This window comes from Ochotona princeps, chromosome 12, assembly GCF_030435755.1.
Source record: "Ochotona princeps isolate mOchPri1 chromosome 12, mOchPri1.hap1, whole genome shotgun sequence".
NCBI lineage: Eukaryota > Metazoa > Chordata > Mammalia > Lagomorpha > Ochotonidae > Ochotona > Ochotona princeps.
This window is the reverse complement of record NC_080843.1, coordinates 44,020,690-44,041,908: the sequence shown is the minus strand read 5'-3', so window position 1 is coordinate 44,041,908 and position 21,219 is coordinate 44,020,690. Positions and strand designations below refer to the sequence as shown.

Genomic DNA, 21,219 nt, shown 5'->3' with positions numbered 1-21,219 from the left:
TTACACCCATCCCCCACAGTAACTGCAGTATGGCAGTTGTTCACTCCTTGTGGGGACTGAGCAACAGGCCCTTCCGAGCTCATTTCTTTCCCTTTCCCTTTCACTTGTCCTTGTTTCCAGTATTTCTAAGCCATCTCCAGGGGAACTGGGCTCTTTGTCAGTGGAAAACTTAGCTGTCCACAACCTAAACACTTCCCCACTAATCACAGGTGGCACCTTCTTCCAAGACCAGAGGGTGTTAATGAGGGCAGACCTGGTGCCTCCTGCCTCTGGGTGGCACAGTGCAGTAAGGGGGCATTGTCTGTCTAACCAGGGACCTCTCAGAACTTCCCAGCAATTAGTATCCCTGACCCTACCCAACCCAAACCTCGCCTCTTGGCCTTGCCCCCTTCCCTGACTTCAGCCATGGTGAGTCCGACAGTACAGTGTTAACTAATCAGGTACTGCTCACAGTAAATAATCTGCTTTCCACCATGCCACCATTCCAATCTGTGCACTCACGAGAAAACAGAATTGAGAGAACCTCTACATATATGCACATCCTTGAATAAACTCTGTATTTAAAATTGCCCCAAACAAGTTAAGTGAGGTAATCTAGGTTTATTGTTACTCGCAAGTGTACTTATTATAAAGTGATTTTTTTTGCATAGACTTCAGTTTAAAAATGGGAGAAGGCATAATGGAGCTTCCTCCCTTTTTATAGGTCTGAGAATAACATATAAGAGGACAGAATGAATAAGGATGCACAAACAGGAGAGTACTCCCAGCGCCTCCTGGAATTAAAAAAGAAAGAAATATATTTTGGTACTAAAAACATTGATATCCATCCGTAATTTTTTTCAGAGTATACATTTCTGTGAACCCTTTAAAGTTCACATTATTTGGTACAAAATAATAATAAATGATTTCAATGTCCTGATTTTAGGCACCATAGTGAATAATCCACTGCATGACTCTAATTTGTACAATGAATTTTCACATATATTATTACATACTAATTGCCTTGTAGTGATATTAGTGCCCATTCCCCATCCGGGGTGAGTTGCCAGTCTCAGAGAAATAAAATGGCTTGCGCTTGGTCACACTTCAATAAGTAGAAAAAACAGGGAATGTCCAAAATCTATGGCTCTTAGTTTAAAATTATATTAAAGCAGCCACTACCACAGAAATCAGTAACCTTACATGATAGCGTGGGAAACAAAAAAGAAGAAGTGTCTGTTTTTGTTTTGCTTCCAAACACTGTTTGGATTTTCAGCTTTAGATATCTGAATGGTCCGTGCATTTTAGGTGAGTGTGTTGAGGAGGCAGTGTTGTGATCACGTACAGGCACAAACACACATGCAGGGGCACTCTGTGTAGGTAACAGATAATAGTGGCTGACATCAGCAGCTTAGCAGGCCAGGTGTCACACTTGATGCTAAGTCTCTTATATGCTTTCACTCATTTCATGCTCAAAATTAACATAGTATTGCACTGGGCAAAATGAGGCCAAGAGAGAGGAAGTTGCTATTGCACAAGTTACACAGCAGATCAGTGGCAGACTATAACAGACCTCAATAAAATTCAATTGCTCATCCACATTAGCTATGGGTTCTTCTGGGGTGCCAGCCACATAATAGGCCTTGCTATGTGAACCCTAGGATAGCCCCTCTAGGTGGATGGTGTTATCTGCTTGTTGACCAATGAGGACATAGAGGCTCAGGAGAGATCAGTAACTTACAGTGAGGAGTCCTTGGCTCATTGTGGATAAGCAGGGATTTATCCCAAGTGTGAATCTTCCCAAGGCCTCCATCTGTAACTGGGCCACTACAGCCCTCCCCCAGCAGCCCTTCATTCCAGATTAGATGAGGCAGTGTTGGGAAGGTCAAGACTTGAGGCTTGTCAGCGTTGCAGGATCAGTTATAACATGCCCTGAGACCAGTGCGAAAAACCTGCTGAGGCATGTCCTGGGCTCTGACAGCACTGTGTGTCCTCTGCTTCCAGGAGCTCCGCAATGCTCAAAGCGAGCAGCTCATGGGCATCCGCCGCGAGGAGGAAATGGAAATGTCTGACGATGAGAACTGTGACAGCCCCACCAAAAAAATGAGAGTCGACGAATCAGGTAACGCCCATAACTGCTCCATTCCCAGGAGGTATCATAAGGATCTTCCACGCCTCAGATTGGGAATGTTCGTTGGGAAATAGCCACATCACTCACTTTTATTTGGGTTACACTAAATTTTCATCTTAGAGCGACTCTGCCTTTTATGAATAGAAACTCGAAGCTCCTTTTAGGAGTAGAGAGACTGAAGCTGCTTCAGTTGTTTCCCCACATGTTTTAGCTGGGACTCTGATCCATTTCTCAGGGATGCTTGCCTGTCCCATAAAAATCCTTTTCCAAAGTGTGGCAGTCGCAGTTGCGGCTAAAACACAGATAAAATTTGGTTTCAGTCATTGGACTTCTTATTTAGGAATGACTTAATCCCTAAAGAAGCTTTCTAGCTTCCGAGCCAGCATGCCGGAAAATTAGTCATTTTTCCCTGATAAATTGGAGTTCACCTAACCGGTAATTGAGGGGGTGGGCTCCCTTGGGTTCCGAGCGAGGGCTGTTGCTCCTGGAGTGGTGAAAGGGAGAGAAGCTGAGAGAGGATCTTGCTTTGTGTGCTCTCTCTCACCTGGGAAGCTGATGAAACTTCTGTGCTGAACTTGGATATGAATTCCTTGGTAGGGCAAACACAGGCAGACTCATTCCCAATGGAGATGCCAAGACAGATTGATGGCTGGGTCAAGGGTGCCATGTATTAAGATGAGGGAAGAGTCACAGTTGCCACCGTTGTCAAAAAAGAAAGCTATTGAAGTGAATTGGATCTATCTCCTGTCTCAGGGTTTGTAACAAAAAGACTGTAGTTGACCATGAGGCTGCTTGGCTCACTTAGGGGTCAGTGGAAGAATCAAGATGGCAGAAGTGTGAACTCCCTGCAGCTGCATGTGATCAGGTTGCTCTGTGTCTCCAGAGCTTGAGGGGTGAATGCCAGAGGTATCAGTGAGGCTCCTGGGAGAAAGCTCCTACAGCCAGCCTTAATGGAGGAGACCTTCTTTTTAAAAGTGGGGTCCCCAGCCCTGTAATAGGAAAGTCACCCCAGAACTCATCAGGAAAGGAAATCCTCAGGCTCCACCCAAAGCCTGCTAAACCAGAAGCTTCTAAGGATGGGCAGTGGAGAAGGGAGAAGCAGCAATGTGTGAGAACCACTACTCTCCAGACTTGCCCTTCATCCTCCGGTTCCATTCATTCAAGTCTTCTTTTCCCTAGGGCACTTGAAGTGTTTATTATGCGAGTGGAGAGGTTTGGTGCTTCCAATTGACCACTTTGCCTACAGAGGCCAAGACACTGCTCAGTCTGTCCTACTTCTTGGTCAGGATGTGTATCGGCACCCTTTCCTTGATGAACTTGAAGGCCCATTTGTTCTTATAGACCTTGGACAGTTCATGGCTCTGCACTCCTAGGGGGCAAAGCCACACACCTGCCAGATAGCATCCTGCACCAATTTAGTGTCCTTGGCGCAGCACCCACACCCACGCCTGCTGGTAGCACCTGTACCTCTCCCGGCTCCCATTCTTGATCACCTTTTGTCCTTTGTTGAGGTCCATGGCCATAAGGTTGTGTGTGGCCAGAGTTGCTGCTTTTCTGTGATTGCTGTTGGAAACTTAGCATCCAAGTGAGGTTATGTCACTGCTGTCTGGAATCATATATATCATTTGTCTGACTGCTAAGTCCAGCATCAGTAAGATCTTCAGATAAGTAAATATGATTTTAAAAATCTGATTTAAAAAAACCTGACATTTTTGCTAATGTTTGTAGGTAAGTGGCAGTAAGTTTACATGAAGCTTGGATTCTTACCAACCTTTTAAGGCATGGAAGAAAAGAATGGAATCAGTTGAAATTCTAATTTGAAACTGTGGCTTTGGGTGGTAGGAGTAATAAGGAGATATTTGTTAAAAAAAAAAAAAAAAGTTGATTTCCCAAGTAGAAATTGCATGTGATTTCATAGCCTGCCTTGGACAGGATCAGAATAGTAATGGCCCTGAGCAAGATGCCCACTGAGGAGACGTGATGCACCATGGCAACAAGCATGCACCTGCAGGATTGCCACCGCTGGCCCCTGTGCTACAGAAGCATGCAGGGCAAGTCAAGAACCCCGCAAATGGCAGAGGCCAGAGGTCTTCTCTGGAGGTTTGATTCCAGAACCCTTCTTCCCAGCCCACCAGTGGTTTACTCCACAGGCATCTGCTGAGAGCCAGAACCAGATAAAGCCTGAAATTTGTGAAACTTCTGCCAGGCTTGTTACTTGATCAGCAGAATCACTAAGCAAAATATAGCACGTGTCATAAAACCGAGTGTTATAGGAGCACATGAAAGAACTGGAGTTCAGAGTCTTTTCTTTGCTCTTCTAAAAGAGGTGGCCCAGAGGACATGGTGTGTGGTTTCTGTAGAAAGCACAAGGTTGGTAAAGGGGAGGGAGAAAGGCTGACCTTATTTTTAAATCTGTGGGGTCCAGAAGATCACACTGATAAGCCAGGCAGTTTTCCTTTCAGCCCAGCACGTTGTGGTTACGGAGCCGGATAGGAAGCATTTACAGCCCTTCTTCTGACCACACTGGGAGACAAATCCCTGCTACCTGTTGCTGGAAGCCAGGAGCCAAAGAAATCCTGGCCTGAGGGAAGCTTCTCTCAGCTTTTCTCACCTTTGCTACTGCTTAGGGACCAGTTTCCAGTCACAGATAAAGGAGCAAGCCCCCAGGGTGCGGGAAATTGTCAAAGGCTACAGTGGAAAAATATGCTCAGAATTTAGGAAATTCTTTGCCTAAATTTCCTGTTATCAAAACTGTGAGATTTTTGTCTCAGGTCCCCCTGAGAAGTAATTGACCCAGAATTCTGAGGAATTCCAGAGAGAACAGTCCATGGGGTGGGGAACACTTGCATTGGCAGACTATGGTGATGCTCCCTCCCTGACCCCTGGTAAGCCTTTGCTGGTCCAGCTCCTTACAAACACCGCTGCATGCCTTTCATTTCATGGTAAGAGCTGACCTGATTTGGTTTCTAGAAAAGGCACAATTGATGATGTAGGAACATGTAGGACACCTTGGACTTGGTTCTTTAGAACAAAAAACATCAGAGGTTTGTAACTAACTCTGCTGAACATCCTCTGTAGACCATACATGCTTATTTACAACATGTCTGTGGCTGGAGATTTCCAGGGCCACCATGGCTGTAGTTCTGGATAGATTATTCTCTGCTTCATTCATTGGGTCTTGAAGTGGAAAGGGGATTTGGTGGAGTAGAACTAAGATGCTCATGTAAAAAAAACATATATTTTCTTGATAAATTTGAAAATCACAACAGGTTTATCAAAGCCCATTCAAAAAGACTGGCATTCACCATGACCATAATTTTTTGATAACTCAAAGTTGCTGTTTAGTGTTCCTCTTCCTGGAATCAAGCCAGAGTTTTCAATTCTGATCTATTTCTTCTACCTACCCCGCTCCTCTCTCTTCCACTGCCTGTCCTCCTCCTCCCCTCCGCTTTTACTTTCCCCCATACTACCCCACCCTTGCTGGTGGGAATCATTCTATCAACATGTGGGGAGCACTGTGTTGGTGCTTCCTCCTTTGCTATATTTTCTCATGTTCCTGAGATGGGGTGTATTAAACAGCAGAAGTTTATGGAGTTCACAGTAGTAAAGGTTGGAGAGTATGGTGCCCTAGTCAGACCCTCCTGGGTGCTGCCATCACTGTCAGGTCCCTTGGAGAAGAAATGCCATCATGAGACCAGACAACAGAGAGGGGCCACCCAGTCTTGCTCTTACTGTTAGCAGTTCTCTCAAGAATTTTGCCAGAGATGATGTTTCCTTCCTTCCTAAGGGCAGACCCCAGTGATTTGGTCACTCCTATTGGACCCTGCCTCTCAAAGACTTCCCCATCTGTAAATCACTACACCGGAGACCAAGCCACTGAAAACATGAACCCTTGAGAAACAAACCACATGCAAGCCTGTAGCAGGCACCTGCTGGTGTTCAGGACCCTATGGGCCCTGGAAGAATGGCACTCCCTGCCCTGGAAGGTGTAAGACTGTTGAAGAAATTAAATATTTTAATAGAAACACCATCTCTAACATCAAGAATATCCTCAAGGCAATGAGTTAATTTCACGTTAAACCAAAATGAATGTCATTGCCTACTGTATGAGTGTATAAATGTCATCCAGTACTTGATAAGGCAGACAATGAACACAAATTTCAGAAGAATGAAACTAAAAAGGCCCTGACTTCATGACTGACAATCCTTAAAACACTCGGTAAAACATAAACAGAAGTCTTTGGATTTTAATTTACTCCTCGTTTAAACTCTGGGCTCTTTATAGGAGTAAATATTTTCAATTTTGAAGACTATTTCCTAGGTTATTAATTTTCCATGGAAATTTACCACAATACCAGTATGGATTCTGTTTTTAAAATTTCCATAAGAAGTCGTAGATTTTCAACATCTTTCATCCAACTAAATCAAAGTAGGGACCGTTAGAATTGGCAGTTTTCAGTATGAATAGTTGGATATGTAGCTGTAAGCCTTAGGTCAAAAAACAATTATTAAAACTGTCTGTGGCTGTCCTTTCGATTTCTTTGCAATAAGGACTGTCTAATTTTTCTGCTCTAGTGGATTTCTTGGTTGGTGATGTTTCTGAAGGTTTCTGAAAGGTGCCTAGCAGGGAGATTGCAAGCAGGCACAAGCCTAAGGGGAGGTTTGCTGCCAGGCACACACCAGCAGGCCCAGAGAAGGCTCCTAAGCACAGGCTGGTGTTTCACAGCCCTTGCAGCTGGTTGAGGCTTCCTTTTCCAAAGTGTTGAATCTAATACCAAGCAGGCTCACTCTCAGAAGTTGGCAGAGGGACAGAGCATTCAGAATGTATGTATGTATGAATGTATAAAATGTAAGGTGGCCCAGTCTCTAGCTGTGTGCCAGAGTCTAAGCTCCAAGCAGCAGCTGACCTCCAGAGCAGGAGTGCCCATGTGGAGTGGATGAGATGTTTCTCACACATGATGACAGCCTGAGAGACTAACCACTGTAAAAGGCATGAGCAGTGGTATGTGTCTATCAGCAACCACAGAATTAAAGCCTTTTCCTTTCAGCCACAACCCACCATCTTCTGGAAGCCAAGTGGCAAGGAAGGCAGTGTGATGACTCAAAGGCGTCTGGTTGGAGGAGATGGAAGCCGTCATCCAAGGTGGGCTCAGTAGCCTGCCCGCTACAGAGCTCAAGGCGGTGTTCGTTGGCTTTTCTTTTCTCTGTGTTGTTGTTTTTCTTTCTCTGTCTCTTAAATCTTAACTAATCTTGCCCAAAGAAACAAATGAATGTTTATTTGGGATTGACCTTTCATCTCCCCGATTTCAGATACTTAGAATTCCCTTTCCATAACAGACATGCTTCTGCAAGGATGGAAAGTGTATCTGTTAATTACATTAAATGTAAAAAGACAAATGCTGCTGAATCCATCCTGCAGTAGGGGATTCCTCCCTCCTGGAAGCCCTCCTTCAGAGCAACAGGGCTGTCGACCTGTTGTATAAATTCACAGTTCCCACCTACACTGCCTTCAAGCTTAGCCGCCTTCCGATCCTGTTTTGTCTGGTGCCCCCAACAGTACCATAACTCCTGACAACTCTCAGATAGACACCAAATTTTCATAGTCTTGTGTTTGGGGTGTGGCTGAATTTGCATTGTGCCTGGATAACAAGGATTTTCCCTAAGACTTAACCACTCCACTGTATGGCCCCTCCCCTTGGTTCCCAGCCTAGGTTCTCTAACAGTCCATGTTTTATGTTGGATGTGAGCTTGGCGCTGGGTGGGTTCTCCATATTCCTTGTATGAGTGTGTACCAGGCCAACCCTTTTTCCCTGCTGTGTTTCACTAAGCAGGCTATGGTTATGTTAGGTTCCGGCTCCTTGCCTGTGGTGACAAGGTGCTTGAATCTGGCAGAGGGCATAGGTAGGTAAGTGATTGGCAGGCAGAAGAAGAGAATTAGAAAATTAACCAATGATCTTCCAGAAGGGAAAGCTGTAGACCTTGGCCTGGGTGAGGGTTTAAACACGTGGCTGGTGAGTGGTAGGAAGTTGCAGTGCTGAGTGCTTCCCCCAGAGCCCCAATGCGTCGCCACTGCCAGGAACACCATTATCTAGATTACAGTTTATTATGCTTTCTGGTTATTTCGTTCTGGTAAGGCCTAATGCAGGATCATTACGCAGGAGAGTAGATTTAATCCTGTTTCCTTAGCAGGCTTTAAGGACAGGAAGGGAATATTTATGTAATAAGATGCAAAGTTGCTATGGAAAATACTATAGCAACCCAACATCTTCCCAGAGCGAAGCAGCCACTTGTACCAGCAATCTAAATTTACATTTATTTTAGTGTCATTTTATTGACACTCTTAGTAGCTCATTCTGACAGGATGTTAAAATATGTTTTCAGCTAGCATTTGAGTAAAATTAACACAGTGTTGTTGGAATTGGTATGTACAACTTCTGGGGAAAAAAAATCAGAAAAATCAGAATATTTTTGAGGGAGTTTAGAGGACAGAATCCAGGTAAATTTGTAAGCTTTTTTTTCTGGTTGCCAAACTATAGAGAATAATTTCTTATGGCTTTTATTTCTAATTTTCTCTTTCAACTTGCAAGCAGTTAGAAGCTTTTGACTGTGAGAAGGATTATCTTTCTCATTATTCACCTGTTGTGTGACATGCTCACCTGTGATGCTAATGGATACTTCTAGAAAACGCTTTAGCAGCTCAGCTCATTGCCTCTAAGAGAGTATGCCATATTAAAAATAAAATTTGCTCACCTTCTAAACAACAGGACTTGGTTGTTTTAAAAAGCCTTACAGTTAAAAATTATGAAGAAATAAAATAAAACTGTTACAACACTCTAAAGTGTTTTGATATCTAAATTTTTCTTCTGCTCAGCTTAACTATGTAAATATTTTCTGTGTATTTTCTAAAGCTCAGGGCCAAATATATGTGAGTATGGTTTTTGACCTCTTATTGTAACAAACACTTTTAATATTAAAATATCTAATATAAAAATATCTTATGTTAGTGAAATTGAAAATTCAGCGTGAATGAATGTGTATGCTTTGTGAATCACATGGGTTGTTTCTCATGAACCTCTAAAAATTGAATCTGAAATCTTTCACTTGGTCAGAATATGTTCCTGAACTTCTTAAAAAGCCTGGCAAAACTCAGCCAACCCTTCCAGGAGCATCTTTTAGATTCCTTAAATGTGGGCATAGCAAAGAAGCTATAGATACAGAATCCAGTTGGTAGCAGAAAGATAGTATCCATTGATTTTCTTCTAGACCTATCCATCTAAAATCTTGAAGTGTGACTATAATACTGTTAAAATGGAACATTGACCAAAAGGATCAATACTAGACCATATTAAAACATATACCATTACCAACTCCTTAGCATTGTGATATACTGTCTATGAACATCATTGTCTTAGTTCTCGTTGGCTTTTGCAGTGTTCGTCAAAGCCCACTTGATGACATAAAGCTATTATCCTTTGATGAAAGTATGTCTTGTGGAAATCCAGCTAGCCATGCACAGTTAATGACCACATAACTATTAGAAAATGGGATTCAGAGAAGTAATTACTTTCTTCCTTTCCTCAGAACTTCCACTTGCTATTATATGATATTTATTCTCATACTTAGCAGCCCTAGAAATGGAAACTTATAATAATGCCGACATTTTTCGCCTAGTAAGCTCTCCTCCTTCTAAATGGCATTGAGATGCCTGTCTTTCACTTGGTTGAATGCCCTCTGCATCAGACAGAGATGCAGTGCCTGGTGGCTCTTCTCCCAGTGCCAGGACAGAAGGTAAGACGCCTTCATGGAAGTTGCTAGAGAAGACACTGTGACTTAGGCACCCCAGGACCAGAGAGGAGGGGAGAACTTGTCTGGGCAAACGTGCAAGGTGGGGTCTAGGAAAGCAGTATTTCAGGCAGCATGGCACTGATGCCTCAGTGCGCCCCCAACTTCTGGGCTTGGTTTATGCCAGAGGCCCTGGATTTCCTCTTCAGGCATGGTGGGCGATCTTTGCAGCTTGAAGCAGTTGTGTAAGTTTTTACTTATCAGAGTTACTTTACTTTTTTTTTATTTTTTATTTTTTGCATTTCATTTTTTTTAATTAATTACATTGCATTATGTGATACATTTTTTATGCACTGGGATTCCCCCTGCTCCTCCCCACACCCTCCCCTCACGGTGGATTGCTCCACCTTGTTGCATTTCCATAGTTCAAATTCAGTTGACATTCTTTCATTGGAGGTATTTACCAGGCATGAAGTCCAGCATCTCATTGTCCTGGTAAGTTCAATGGTTTCTTGGTGAGACCATCTCTGGTCCGAAGGTAGAGCCGGCAGAGTATCATCCCAATCAATCAAAAGCCCCAACATAATATTTTCAACCATTTACAACATTGCGGCATCAATTGACATGGTATTGATTAACCAATATGTTAATAGGAAAATGCAGGTTCTCAACCACAACCTGCGACTTCCTCATAGACATTTCAATTTTGGTTTATATTCAACCGTGTTCTATACACCTTAAAATGGCCTAGATTGCTACTCAGCTGTCTCATGCCTATTTTAATTTTAGTATTTAGCAGTTTATAGCATTGAAGCATGTTTTCACTGAATCTGGCTGTTTTTCAGGTGGTCTAACTCTATAATTCTAACAGGATATATGTCAACAGTTTAGGTGAGCATGTTTAGGAGGGGTGTGCAGAGAAATCTTCCATACTCCAGTGAGGAGTAACTAATCTTTGTGCCCCACCCAGTGAGTTATAAGTGCATCCCCGCTGACCGTTTCCTGTCTGTTTCTAAGCTTTCCTTGTTGTTCTCTATCTATTCTAGTTTTGTTTGTTTGTTTGTTTTGAGGGGTTTCTGGAGTGCTCCTGATGGTTATTACGAGAGTGGGTGGGACCCAAAATTGGAAGCAGACAAGGACCAGAGAAAGCTCTTCTCCCTAGTCCCGAAGGAAGTTTACTGTTCTTCTGTTTCTGCGGACCGCTCAGGGATCCTGGTTGTTGTTCCAATGACCTTGGATCCTGCAAGGCAGGATTTGGGCTTCTTCCATCCCATGTGGTAGATCCAGTTCGGGGTGGGTGACCTCAGAGTTCTTGGTCTCCGAAGGCACTCCATTTCCCCGTGGTCTCCTTGGCAGTAGCGATGTAGTCCTCGGTGCTCATACTGATAGTCCTTGGTGAGGATCTAGGAGTCTTCAGGTTTGGGATAAAAGCCTCCTCCTGTCCACCTGCTCCACTCTGGGGACCCCTCCGTGCTCTATGAGCAGGACCTCCTGTTAAGAGGTTGTTAGGATTACACCTGATTCCCCCATTTGCCTTTGTAGTTTTGCTATTGTCTAATGCTAGTTCGAGTCTGTTGTCTATGAGTTACCAGTTATGATCCTGATAGGTTATATTTCCTGTCTTCCTCACACCTTCTAGGGTGATGCAAGATTTCTCTGCTCTCCCTCCCCATTTCCAAGTATCATGGGGTCTTACAAGTACATTAAGTTTTACAATTCTTTGATGTAGATCATAAGCAATCTGCCTCATATCATTGGTTACTTCACAATATCTTATTGCATGAGATACAGGCTGTTTGGGGTTGAGATAATATTACTGTTTTTCGGATTGACATCATTTCATAACAGCCACATCGATCACAATAACAACAACAACAACAACATCAACAACAAATTGTAGCACCCTGATAAAATAATGTGCCACTGAGTAAGCAACACATGCTTAACTAAAAGGAAACACAGAAGTCTTTTGGGAAATGTGATGCCATCGTATACAGGGGATCTGTAATCCTATATTTACAGCAGCACAATCTACAATAGCAAAGACATGGAAACAAAACAGATGTGCGTCCAAGGAAGAGTGGTTAAAGAAACTGTGGTATATCTACTCTATGGAATATTATTCAGCTATTAAGAAGAATGATATTATTCTATTTAAAACCAGGTGGTCCCAACTAGAAGCCATTATGCTCAGTGAAACAAGTCAATCACAAAAGAACAAATACCATATATTCTCTCTCATGTAAGGAGGCCAACATGGAAAGTGTAACTCCAACAGTTCAATCTATACTGGTTTTTTTGTTTTTGTTTTTGTTTTTGTTTTGTTGGTTTTTTTTTTTTCTCGGTGATTGTCTGTTTGCTCTTTTGGCTGCATCTCATATGTTTTGATGTTTTTATGTCAGTTTGTTTGCTTCCAAATCAGAGTTACTTTAAAAGCATGTAAATATTCAGATGCCAGAGTGTTGGGAAAGGCTTATTTATGAGGCATCTTGGAAAAATAGATATAAATATTATTTCAGGAGACCATGTGAAGGGTCTCACAGTTTATAGAAACTGTGCATTATCTTTTAATTCAATTTTTAATGAATATTTTGAAGTACCCTTATAGAAAGGTAGGTATTAGATAAGGTTTCAATAAATTGCAAAGTGATGAAAGCAGTTATAAATCAATATATTATTATTCAGATAATTTTTACTTCCTCTTTGTGTGTGCTATTTTCATAATTTATATGGAGAAATATGCAAGGCTATGGGTCAGAATACTCAGAGTGACTATCTCTAGTGTGGTTAAAGGTGATTTTTTTTTTTTTGGTCCTTTGTGTAGTTGAAAGATGTCCACATGTTTATGTAAGATTATTTTAACAATATTGTAGTAAATCTTTAAAGGAGAATATGTGGTCACATTAATGCCATTTGAGGACTAATGCCTGGGTGTTTCCAGCCAGCCTGTAAAATCAAAAGTAGTGACAGCAACTAGTATTAGATGATGGAAGCTGACTCAATGTCTTGTCTTGCTTTAACTTAAAAGAATTTCCACATTTAACTTGCCATACATAATATGCTTACCTTGTTAGAACCCGTCATCCTAGTTTCCTATTACAAGGGCTAATTATATTTGCATAACTACTTAAAGGAAGGATTGAAGAAAGGATGCAAATTCTAAACCAGACAGTAACTTTGAGTTCTTACCCAGAGCGAGATCAGCAATGCCGAGTGTCTAGATTAAAAGAAGTCTTACAGATGTTGGTCCTCCTCTTTTTTTTTTTGTAACAAATAGAAAAATGGAGTCCTATGGTGAGAATATGCCTGCTCAAGAAAATCTCTACGTCAACATGACCTTTTTCGTTTCCAGGCTAATAACTTTCCCCTGGCACCACTGACTTCTGTGGGGAAAAGATTGGAGAATGTCTTTCAGATACCTTAAGTGACTTAAGAATGAGCAACCAAAGAAAATCAACATGCTGGATGCATGAAACTTTGATACCAGTTAGGGTGAAGGTTGACTGGAGACATTTAACATCTTGGAATGTTAATCCAGACAATACTGACCAGGACTTACACTTAAGCCTTCTTAGAATTTACTAGAAAGAGTTTCACTTCAACATAGGTAGTGAACCCAGTAAACCACTTTTAAGTCTATTCCAACAGAAAGGCCGCCTTTCAAAAAATATTCAGGAAATTGGCCCCTGTCCATTTTTATTGTAAGATTTATTTATTTTTATTGGAAAGGCAGGCATACAGAGAGAAGGAGATACAGAGAGAAAGATCTTCCGTCTGCTTGTACACTCCCCTAGTGGCTGCAATGGCCGGAGCTGAACCCATCTGAAGCCAGAAGCTAGGAGCTTCTTCTGAGTCTCCTACACAGATGCAGGGTCCCAAAGCTTTGGCCCGTCCTCTACAGCTTTCCCAGGACACAGGGAGCTGGATAGGGCACCAGGCCCAGCCCCCAGCCTTTTATAGTTAAGTGATAATTATTTCTTCAAGACAGAGTCTACTGTATGATTTTAGGCAAGAGGAAGAAATGTTTTGAGGAATGAAGTACGCTGAGAATGAGGAGAGCCTTGTCACATATTTCCTTTGTAAGCTGCACATACCACACAACCAATGTGTTCAATTTCCTAACTCTCCAAAAAAGACAAACAGAAAAGCAAGCTAGTTCACAAACACAGGCTCACGTTTGATGGTCAGTCTGAGATAATCCGAGCTACAATATCATCCCCATGTTTTCTCTGTACCCGCAGGGCCTGGGACAGCCTACCTCAAGATCACTAGTTTATTGACTCTCCATCTAATTTAAAAGCTTATTGAAGTGGTCCCTCTGCTTCCAGGTTCCCAAGGCTTTTCTTTATGAGATATACCTCTCAATATATCTTAAAAATAGAAGTCTGAGCGAGAGCGTCTTCAGTAATGGAAGTCATTTCGAGATTCACAGATGCAGGGAGGTTTTGATCTAGACAAGATTGCGGAAGTAATATCTTCTCCCTCCAGACAGGGTTGTCCAACTTAAAGGGAAAACTGAATTTTTTGGTACCCCCAGCATTAATCAATTGATTTGCATATTTGTAGGTACTGGAAGTACATGCTGGATACGTGTGGCATTTTTATGGTTACAAGTTTTGGGAAAGAACATAATCTTCACCTCACATTTTGCAAATCTGTTGGTAGTAGTGTGAGAGATTGCATTCTTCTGATGACTTATCAGTGAGCCCTTTTTGGAAATGCCCCTCCTGTGGTAGTAGATTTTCCTGGTATCCTGTCGCCAGCCATTTCTTTATCCTTAGCTCTTTGCTGCTGTGGGTCTTCTTAAGGATATCATAATCCAAAATAGTGATAGGATTAAAATAGCAGATACTACGTGAATTTTTACAATGTGCACAGGCATGGAGCATGTGGCTTGCAGTGCCAGGTAAAGGTGAGATGTAGGGGCGAATGAATCTTCGACTATCTATTGAAACCCAGTCTCTGATGGAATTGTGTTGCTCATCAATTAAGAAGACCTGACAGTGTAGCCTCTGTCCCCCTTGCCCTGGACAGGCATCTGATAGTGGGTCCACGCATCTGCCCTCTGTGCTCACAGACGTCACAACCAGCACTAGCAGAGAGACCCTTGAGCACAGAGAACATCTGGGGAGTTATGTACATCTTCTCATCTGAGTTAGGTCAGCCTGGAGAAACCTTGGGTGTTCGTTAAGGAAACAGCAAGAAGCGCATGCTGAGGTGGGATGACCTTGTACCCCACATGCTGCTTCAAGGTCAGCTTAGGATGTCTTCCTCTCCAGATGCTCACCACTTAGTACTGTATACAATAAAGAGACAAACATGTTTTAGAGAAATGGTTGGGAAATTGAAAGTAAGGTAATCTAAAGTTTGATCAGTTAATTAATTGTTTTTGGTTTGTTTGTGCTCAGTGCCAATAAGGGGGGAAAAATCCTGCTACCTATGAAGAGTTTTCAAAAAAAAGTTCGTGGAAATGTGTACAAAGAAAAAAATGGATTTGAAAGCATTCTGCACAAAATTCGCTAATCATTTAGCACCCTTTTCCACAAACTTTTGGAAGTCCCCCTGTGTTTAATTCTCGCAGCAATGATTAAATGGTTTCTAGATGAGGATCCTGCAGGCCCATGGTGGTCCGTTCCTTGCCCAGGGTTTCATAGGTCCTATCTCTCAACTCTGCCTCTGCCTTCTCCTTGTCCACAAGCCGTTGAGGCTAAGGGGAGCAAAAACACAGGACACTAAACACCATGACTGGAGCTCTCCTCAAGTAAGCTGCTCCTGAAGAACACTCCATGGTCCCCGAACGGCAGCACGTGTCTGTCCTCCTTTTCAAACACCAGGGCTTGTTGCAAGCCAGAGTGACACCAAGAAGTTACCCACATGTGAAAAACTTATCTTGAACTTTAAAAAATAACAATTGGAAGTTTTTAGGTCTTTGGGCTGTTTAATATAGAAACTAAGACCTAAGTTCGACCTTTTGCTTCTTCTGTATAGCCTCTATGGAAGAAAGGAATATTTTCGCTGATGTTGGATGGCCAGTGCTATGTTCACAAAGCATACTACGTAAAACCATTCACTGTGCCTCCTCTCTTATGCTCAATGAAAAGCTGGGAACAATAGGAATTATTGTAACCTTTCAGAAACAAAACATTTCATGCTAATTTGTGTTTAATTGGAAGGAAGTCATTTTTTTTAATCGTCCACTGTGGATTTGAAGCCTGTCCTATCACTGACCTCTTTAATTCAATCAAGGTCACCCTATGAACTTACTCGGGCAGCTCTTTTTCTCAATTAACAAAAAAGGTAGAGCCATTTCAAAGCATTTCAAATTTGATAAACTGTGCGTAAGTGGCGCTTCAGCGCTTGCTAGGGCTTTTGTAAGGAGTTGCTAGTAAGACTAAAACAGCGCTACCTGAAAATGGCTCTGATCAGAAACTCCAAACAAATCAATGTAATGAGCAAAGCAAAAGTGCGTAAGTTTAACTTTGGGGAGGATGTAAAAAAGAATATGATCGTTTTTAGTATACAGTGGATTTTAATGTCTGAACAGGCTGTCCCAAGGAGAAATTGGTTTGACTTGGCCATCCAGACAATTTATGAAATACTTTCACTGCCCAAGGACTCAGAGAAAACAAATGGTGTTTGTGAAGCCAGAATTTTGAAGCCATCTGAGTCCCAGGATGAAAACAAATAATGGAAGAATGTGAGCTGGAGCCCTTGGTGTAGCAAGATATGAGGAATCCTGAACACCAACCCCTGGCTCCCTTTCATGTCTCGTTTCTACTGCCGAGATCTAGGTGAGGACCCCTCAGCTCCCTCCAGTGCTGTTCTGAAGAGAGGTCCATTGGTGTAGTGAGGAACAGCTGTGACAAAGGAGACTGCCAGAGTGACAGCCTGTGTCCTGGAAAGCCTTCAGTTCAACTCAGTTCAGTTCAGTTCAATTCAAGGCATGCGTTGAAGAAACAAGGTCAGAGGTCTGTCCAAGCAGGGCAGCAGCTCTGGTTCCAGCGTGCTTGCAAAGGATGTCCCTTCTCTGAACAATTGAACAGTGACATTTGGTTTATCCTAAGAGATTTTGCCTAATCGGGTTGTGAGAAATAGCCCAATTAAGGAGTTCCCTGGCATTTTGCAAATACCAGGTACTCTGGCAACGTGGGACACTGATACTGGTGAGCAAGAAGAATAGTTCAGAGTCCTGCTGCACCTGGGAGTCACCTGGGGAACTCTGTACAAACACCAGTCCATGGGCAGCTGTGTCACTCAGATCCTTACCCTGCTGATTCTGGTGCACAGAGAACTGACAACCACTGGTCTGTCACATGAGGTTGGATGGCTGTCAGTAATAGGTGGGAAACAAGGAGCAGAATGTGTGAGAATGGAGGAGGGGATAAATATGTTCAGTGGTCGGAGTGACTAAATGTGGCACTCATAAGGAGATCAAGAAAGGAGAAATGAGAGTCTAGCATGCAAAATTCAGGCAGAAGATTCCTCTAATCAAGTCTTTGGGTAACTGGAAGAAATGGTTACTGGGATGGGAAAGGAGGGTGACCTGATACAGAAAATAGTGATGCAAGCCAGGAGCAGAGTCCCTGCCTGGCTCTGAGTCTAGGAAGCCAGCCAAGGACTGCTTTCTCATCCATCAGGGATGAGAGGGAAGCAGGTATGCTGGACGCTTGCCAAGGAGAAGAGCCCTGTGACATTGAGCCACTCTCCTAGTGTCGAGAGAGCTGGTCTGGGGGGCCCCTGGTCAAGGGTGATTAGTTCTAGAGGCTCAGCCTGGCCTCCCCTGGGTGCCAGCCACAAACCTGCCACAGCAGAAACTTTGTGCAGAAATACAGCTGCAAAGAAAAGGAATGCACGACAACACCTAGTAGATCAGAACAGTGTGTTTTGGAGACGCTGCCTGGAGGATTTATGAAGGCATTCAGTCCCAATCTCACCACAGGAGAAGCCGTCAGCAGCATTCAGAGAGGCGCGGCTAGACAGATGAATGGAGTGTGAGCAGACACCACAGAAGGCAGAGGCGCCCAGAAAGCCAAGAAGGGTAAAAGCTGGAGAGGGGGGAGAAGGCTCTGTTGCTAATACAGAAGCCATTGGCAAAGTGCAAGAAAGCCAGTGCCCCCAAATAATAACAACATTAATGAAACAGAGGAGACTGGGAGAAGACATTAAGGAATGGAAAACAGTCCCTAAAGAGAAAAGGGCTGGGGGCATGGTTATACACGTGAGCATGTATTAGGATCTACCCAGAAACTTGTGATGCTCCTCCGCGGGCTCCGAGGCTGCATCTCAGATTCAAGGGGTTTGGGACAGACCCAGGATTTTCCATCAAAGATGGGATACAGAGAGCCGATGATGGCAGCTGGCTGCTCACACCAGTGTCACCCTTGGCCAGCCAATCAGAGATGAGATTATTTCTGTCCCACTGCCAGCCACAAATAACATGTCCATAAATCAGTTTCAGTATTGGTGACAAGGACAGCAGGGAGAGGATACGATCTCAAATAGCCCAAGTGTGGGTTCCCACTCAACGTTCTGGTTGCTTAGGGTTTATGCAAAGCGCAAGTGACAAACTTCCCTCTGCCACTCACCCTGCTTATCTCAAGCATTTGGTGTTAGAATATAGAGGCTTTTGGAAGGATTAGCTAGTCTTTGTAGGAAACAGTGCCCATATCTGTGGACATGCTTGAGAGCTGGGCTTCAGTTCATGTTCCGTGGTATGCACACAGTGTGCTGGAAATGCTGGAGCACATCATGTGTGCACAGATGTGTGTGTATGTGCCAGGTGTATGGCAAAAGCAAAGTATCATGTCTTGAAAGGCATGTTTTGAAGAACATTATAAGTGAACATTTGTTGAAAAAGAAAGGAAAATTGTAGTTGGGGTAGGGCTAGATACATTACAGGCTGATACGGGAATGGGAGGGACCATGTTTTCAGGGAAAGGGATCCTGTCTTTATTTCTTTTTTAAAATAATGTATTTATTTGTAAATTGTTTTAAAGGCAGAGTTACAGAGAAGGTGAGAGACAGACATCTTCCATCCACTGGTTCACTCCTCAAATGGCTCCAATGGCCAGGGCAGGACAGGAGCCAGGAGCTTCACCCTAGTCCCCCATGTGGGTGGCAAGGGTCCAAGCACTTGAGCCATCTTCCACTGCTTTTCCCAGACAAGGAGCCAGATCAGAAGCAGAGCAACCAAGACTTGAACCAGCACCCATATGGAATGCAGTGTGGCAGACTGCAGCCCAACCCTCTATGCTACAGCGTTGGCCCCAGGAATGCTGTTTAAACATGAGACACTCCTCTCTTTGAGTAAGACTAAATACTAACTAAGATGAAGTCACACAAAGCAAAACCCAGTGGTGAGTGGCTAGGGCACTGTTTCAGGGCAGGACCCCAGCGAGGAGTTGCTGTGTCGACAAACCAGTGTCCGTTTGGGATCTGGGCTGGGTCAGCGAAGGCTGGTAGCCATAGAACAGAATCTCTCTCAGACTTTCTGTGGTCTGGAAGACTGGGGGTGGGTACGTCACCTTAATGTGTTAGAAATTGAAATGGGAATTAAAGTTGAAAAAGCAAGTTGAAATATAACCAAAGAAGAGAGAGAATAGGGACCAATTGCCCCCTACCTTCTTTTTACTTCTCCTGCCTGGCTGTGGGGTCCCTGCAGAAGCCAGTCTCCTCTCTCCCTTCTCTCCTCTTGCCCTGCCAGCCCTGGCACCTTCTCCTGGACATGGCTGAGTCCCTAGTCATAGCAGCTGCCACTGTACAATGCTACTCCCCACTCCTGCTTCTTCAAATGGGAGTCCAACCTCAAGGCTTAGGCCAGTCACAACTTCTCCAAGATAGAACTGTCCAACTTCTCCCCCTTCCTTGTTAACACCAAGAGCATGGTGGGCTGGAGCCGCTGTCCAGGCAGAGCATCCTTCCGTGATGTTTTCCATGACAGACTAGCCAGGCTGGCTGTTGGAAGACATGAGCACACCTCTTGTCTTTGCCGATTTTCCTCAGAGAAAGATGGGGCGGTTAGGGGAGGTAACCAAGGGTAAGAATGTCACTGCAGAACTGATGAAACAGTGACGTGAATCCTCAACAATGTCAGCCATCCAGAAGCACCTCACAGTCCCCCCACTGGGACAGATGGCTTGGTTAAGAAGAGGAGGCAGAGGAAGGGATGAGAATCCCTTCCCCCCTTCCACTCCCACAGTTCACCTGCTGTCAGTTGTGCTTCCAGAGTCACACTGAAGCCATTATAATAACAGGATCCTGTTTCCCTGTGCTTCCCAAATTACTCTTATTCCACTGGCTTCACACAAAGATGGAAATAGACACTGCCTTGTGCTTCTGTTTAGCTCCCCCTAATAATAGCTAATGTGCAGACTATAATACACACTGCAAAACATAAAATGTTATGTCAATGCTAAGTTGTAATAATAATAATCCTGTAAAAATGTAGCAGGAAAAACTTCCATGAGCAATTTGAGGAAGATTGCTGCTTCAATAGTGTGGTACAGGTATTGCTGAGAAACAGATCGATTGTACATTGTTGGGACTGTAAAGGCCTTTGTCGTGACAGACAGGCTGCTGGACATCCCACAAAGCTTTCAGTTTGGTGCCTGGCATGGACACTGAAAGCACCCTGGGGTACCCAGTGCCTTCATTTGGTCTCCTAAGGGTGTGGCAGCAGGTCCTTGTCTCCGACTCCCATGAGTCCACTGAGAGGGCAGCAGGAAGAGAAGCATGCAGGATCCTTTGCTGCCTCTGTTGTGCCCACTCTCTCTCTCGCTTTCTCTTTCTCTGCAACTTCAGTTTTCGAAATGAATAAGTGAATCTTAAAAAAAAATGTCAGGCATGGTTCAAGTGAATAGAGGACGCACTTGAACTTTGCTTCTTCAGGAGTCCCTAGATCAACATGAATCCTCAGACTCAAGTCTCTTAATGAAGACTCATTTTTAATTAATTAATTTTTAATTATTTGAGAGACAGAGACAGGGAGCTTCCACTGCCAACATGGCAGAGACTAAGGACCAAAGTTGGGAGCCAGGAATTTAGTGCAGGTCCCCCAGGAGGGAGGCAAGAACGCAGTTACTGGATCCAGTTGCTGCTGCCTCCCAGGGTCTGGTTGACAAGAAGCTAGAATCAGGAGTGGAGCCAGGTATTGTACTGTGGGACGTGGTTGCCTGAACTGCTGAAGCAAGGGGTTGCACAGTTAAGCATTGCTAACAAGCAAGGCTTATGGGCTGTGGGATTAGTACTTGTCATGGCCTTCTCAGAGATGAAACACGGTGGAAACGAAGACAGGTCCCCTTTCTCTGGTTTGGGTCAAGCCCTCAAGG

General features: G+C 43.6%; 1 protein-coding gene across 10 annotated transcripts in view; it reads left to right on the top strand.

The window, feature by feature from the left end:
* Nucleotides 1–21,219, top strand: part of ENOX1 (ecto-NOX disulfide-thiol exchanger 1) — a 487,830-nt gene that overhangs the window by 384,379 nt on the left and 82,232 nt on the right. For all 10 annotated transcript variants that reach the window (XM_058670707.1, XM_058670708.1, XM_058670710.1 and 7 more), the window contains one exon: nt 1,984–2,101. In XM_058670707.1, the coding sequence (XP_058526690.1) occupies nt 1,984–2,101 (118 nt within the window). The remainder of the gene's footprint in view (nt 1–1,983; nt 2,102–21,219) is intronic.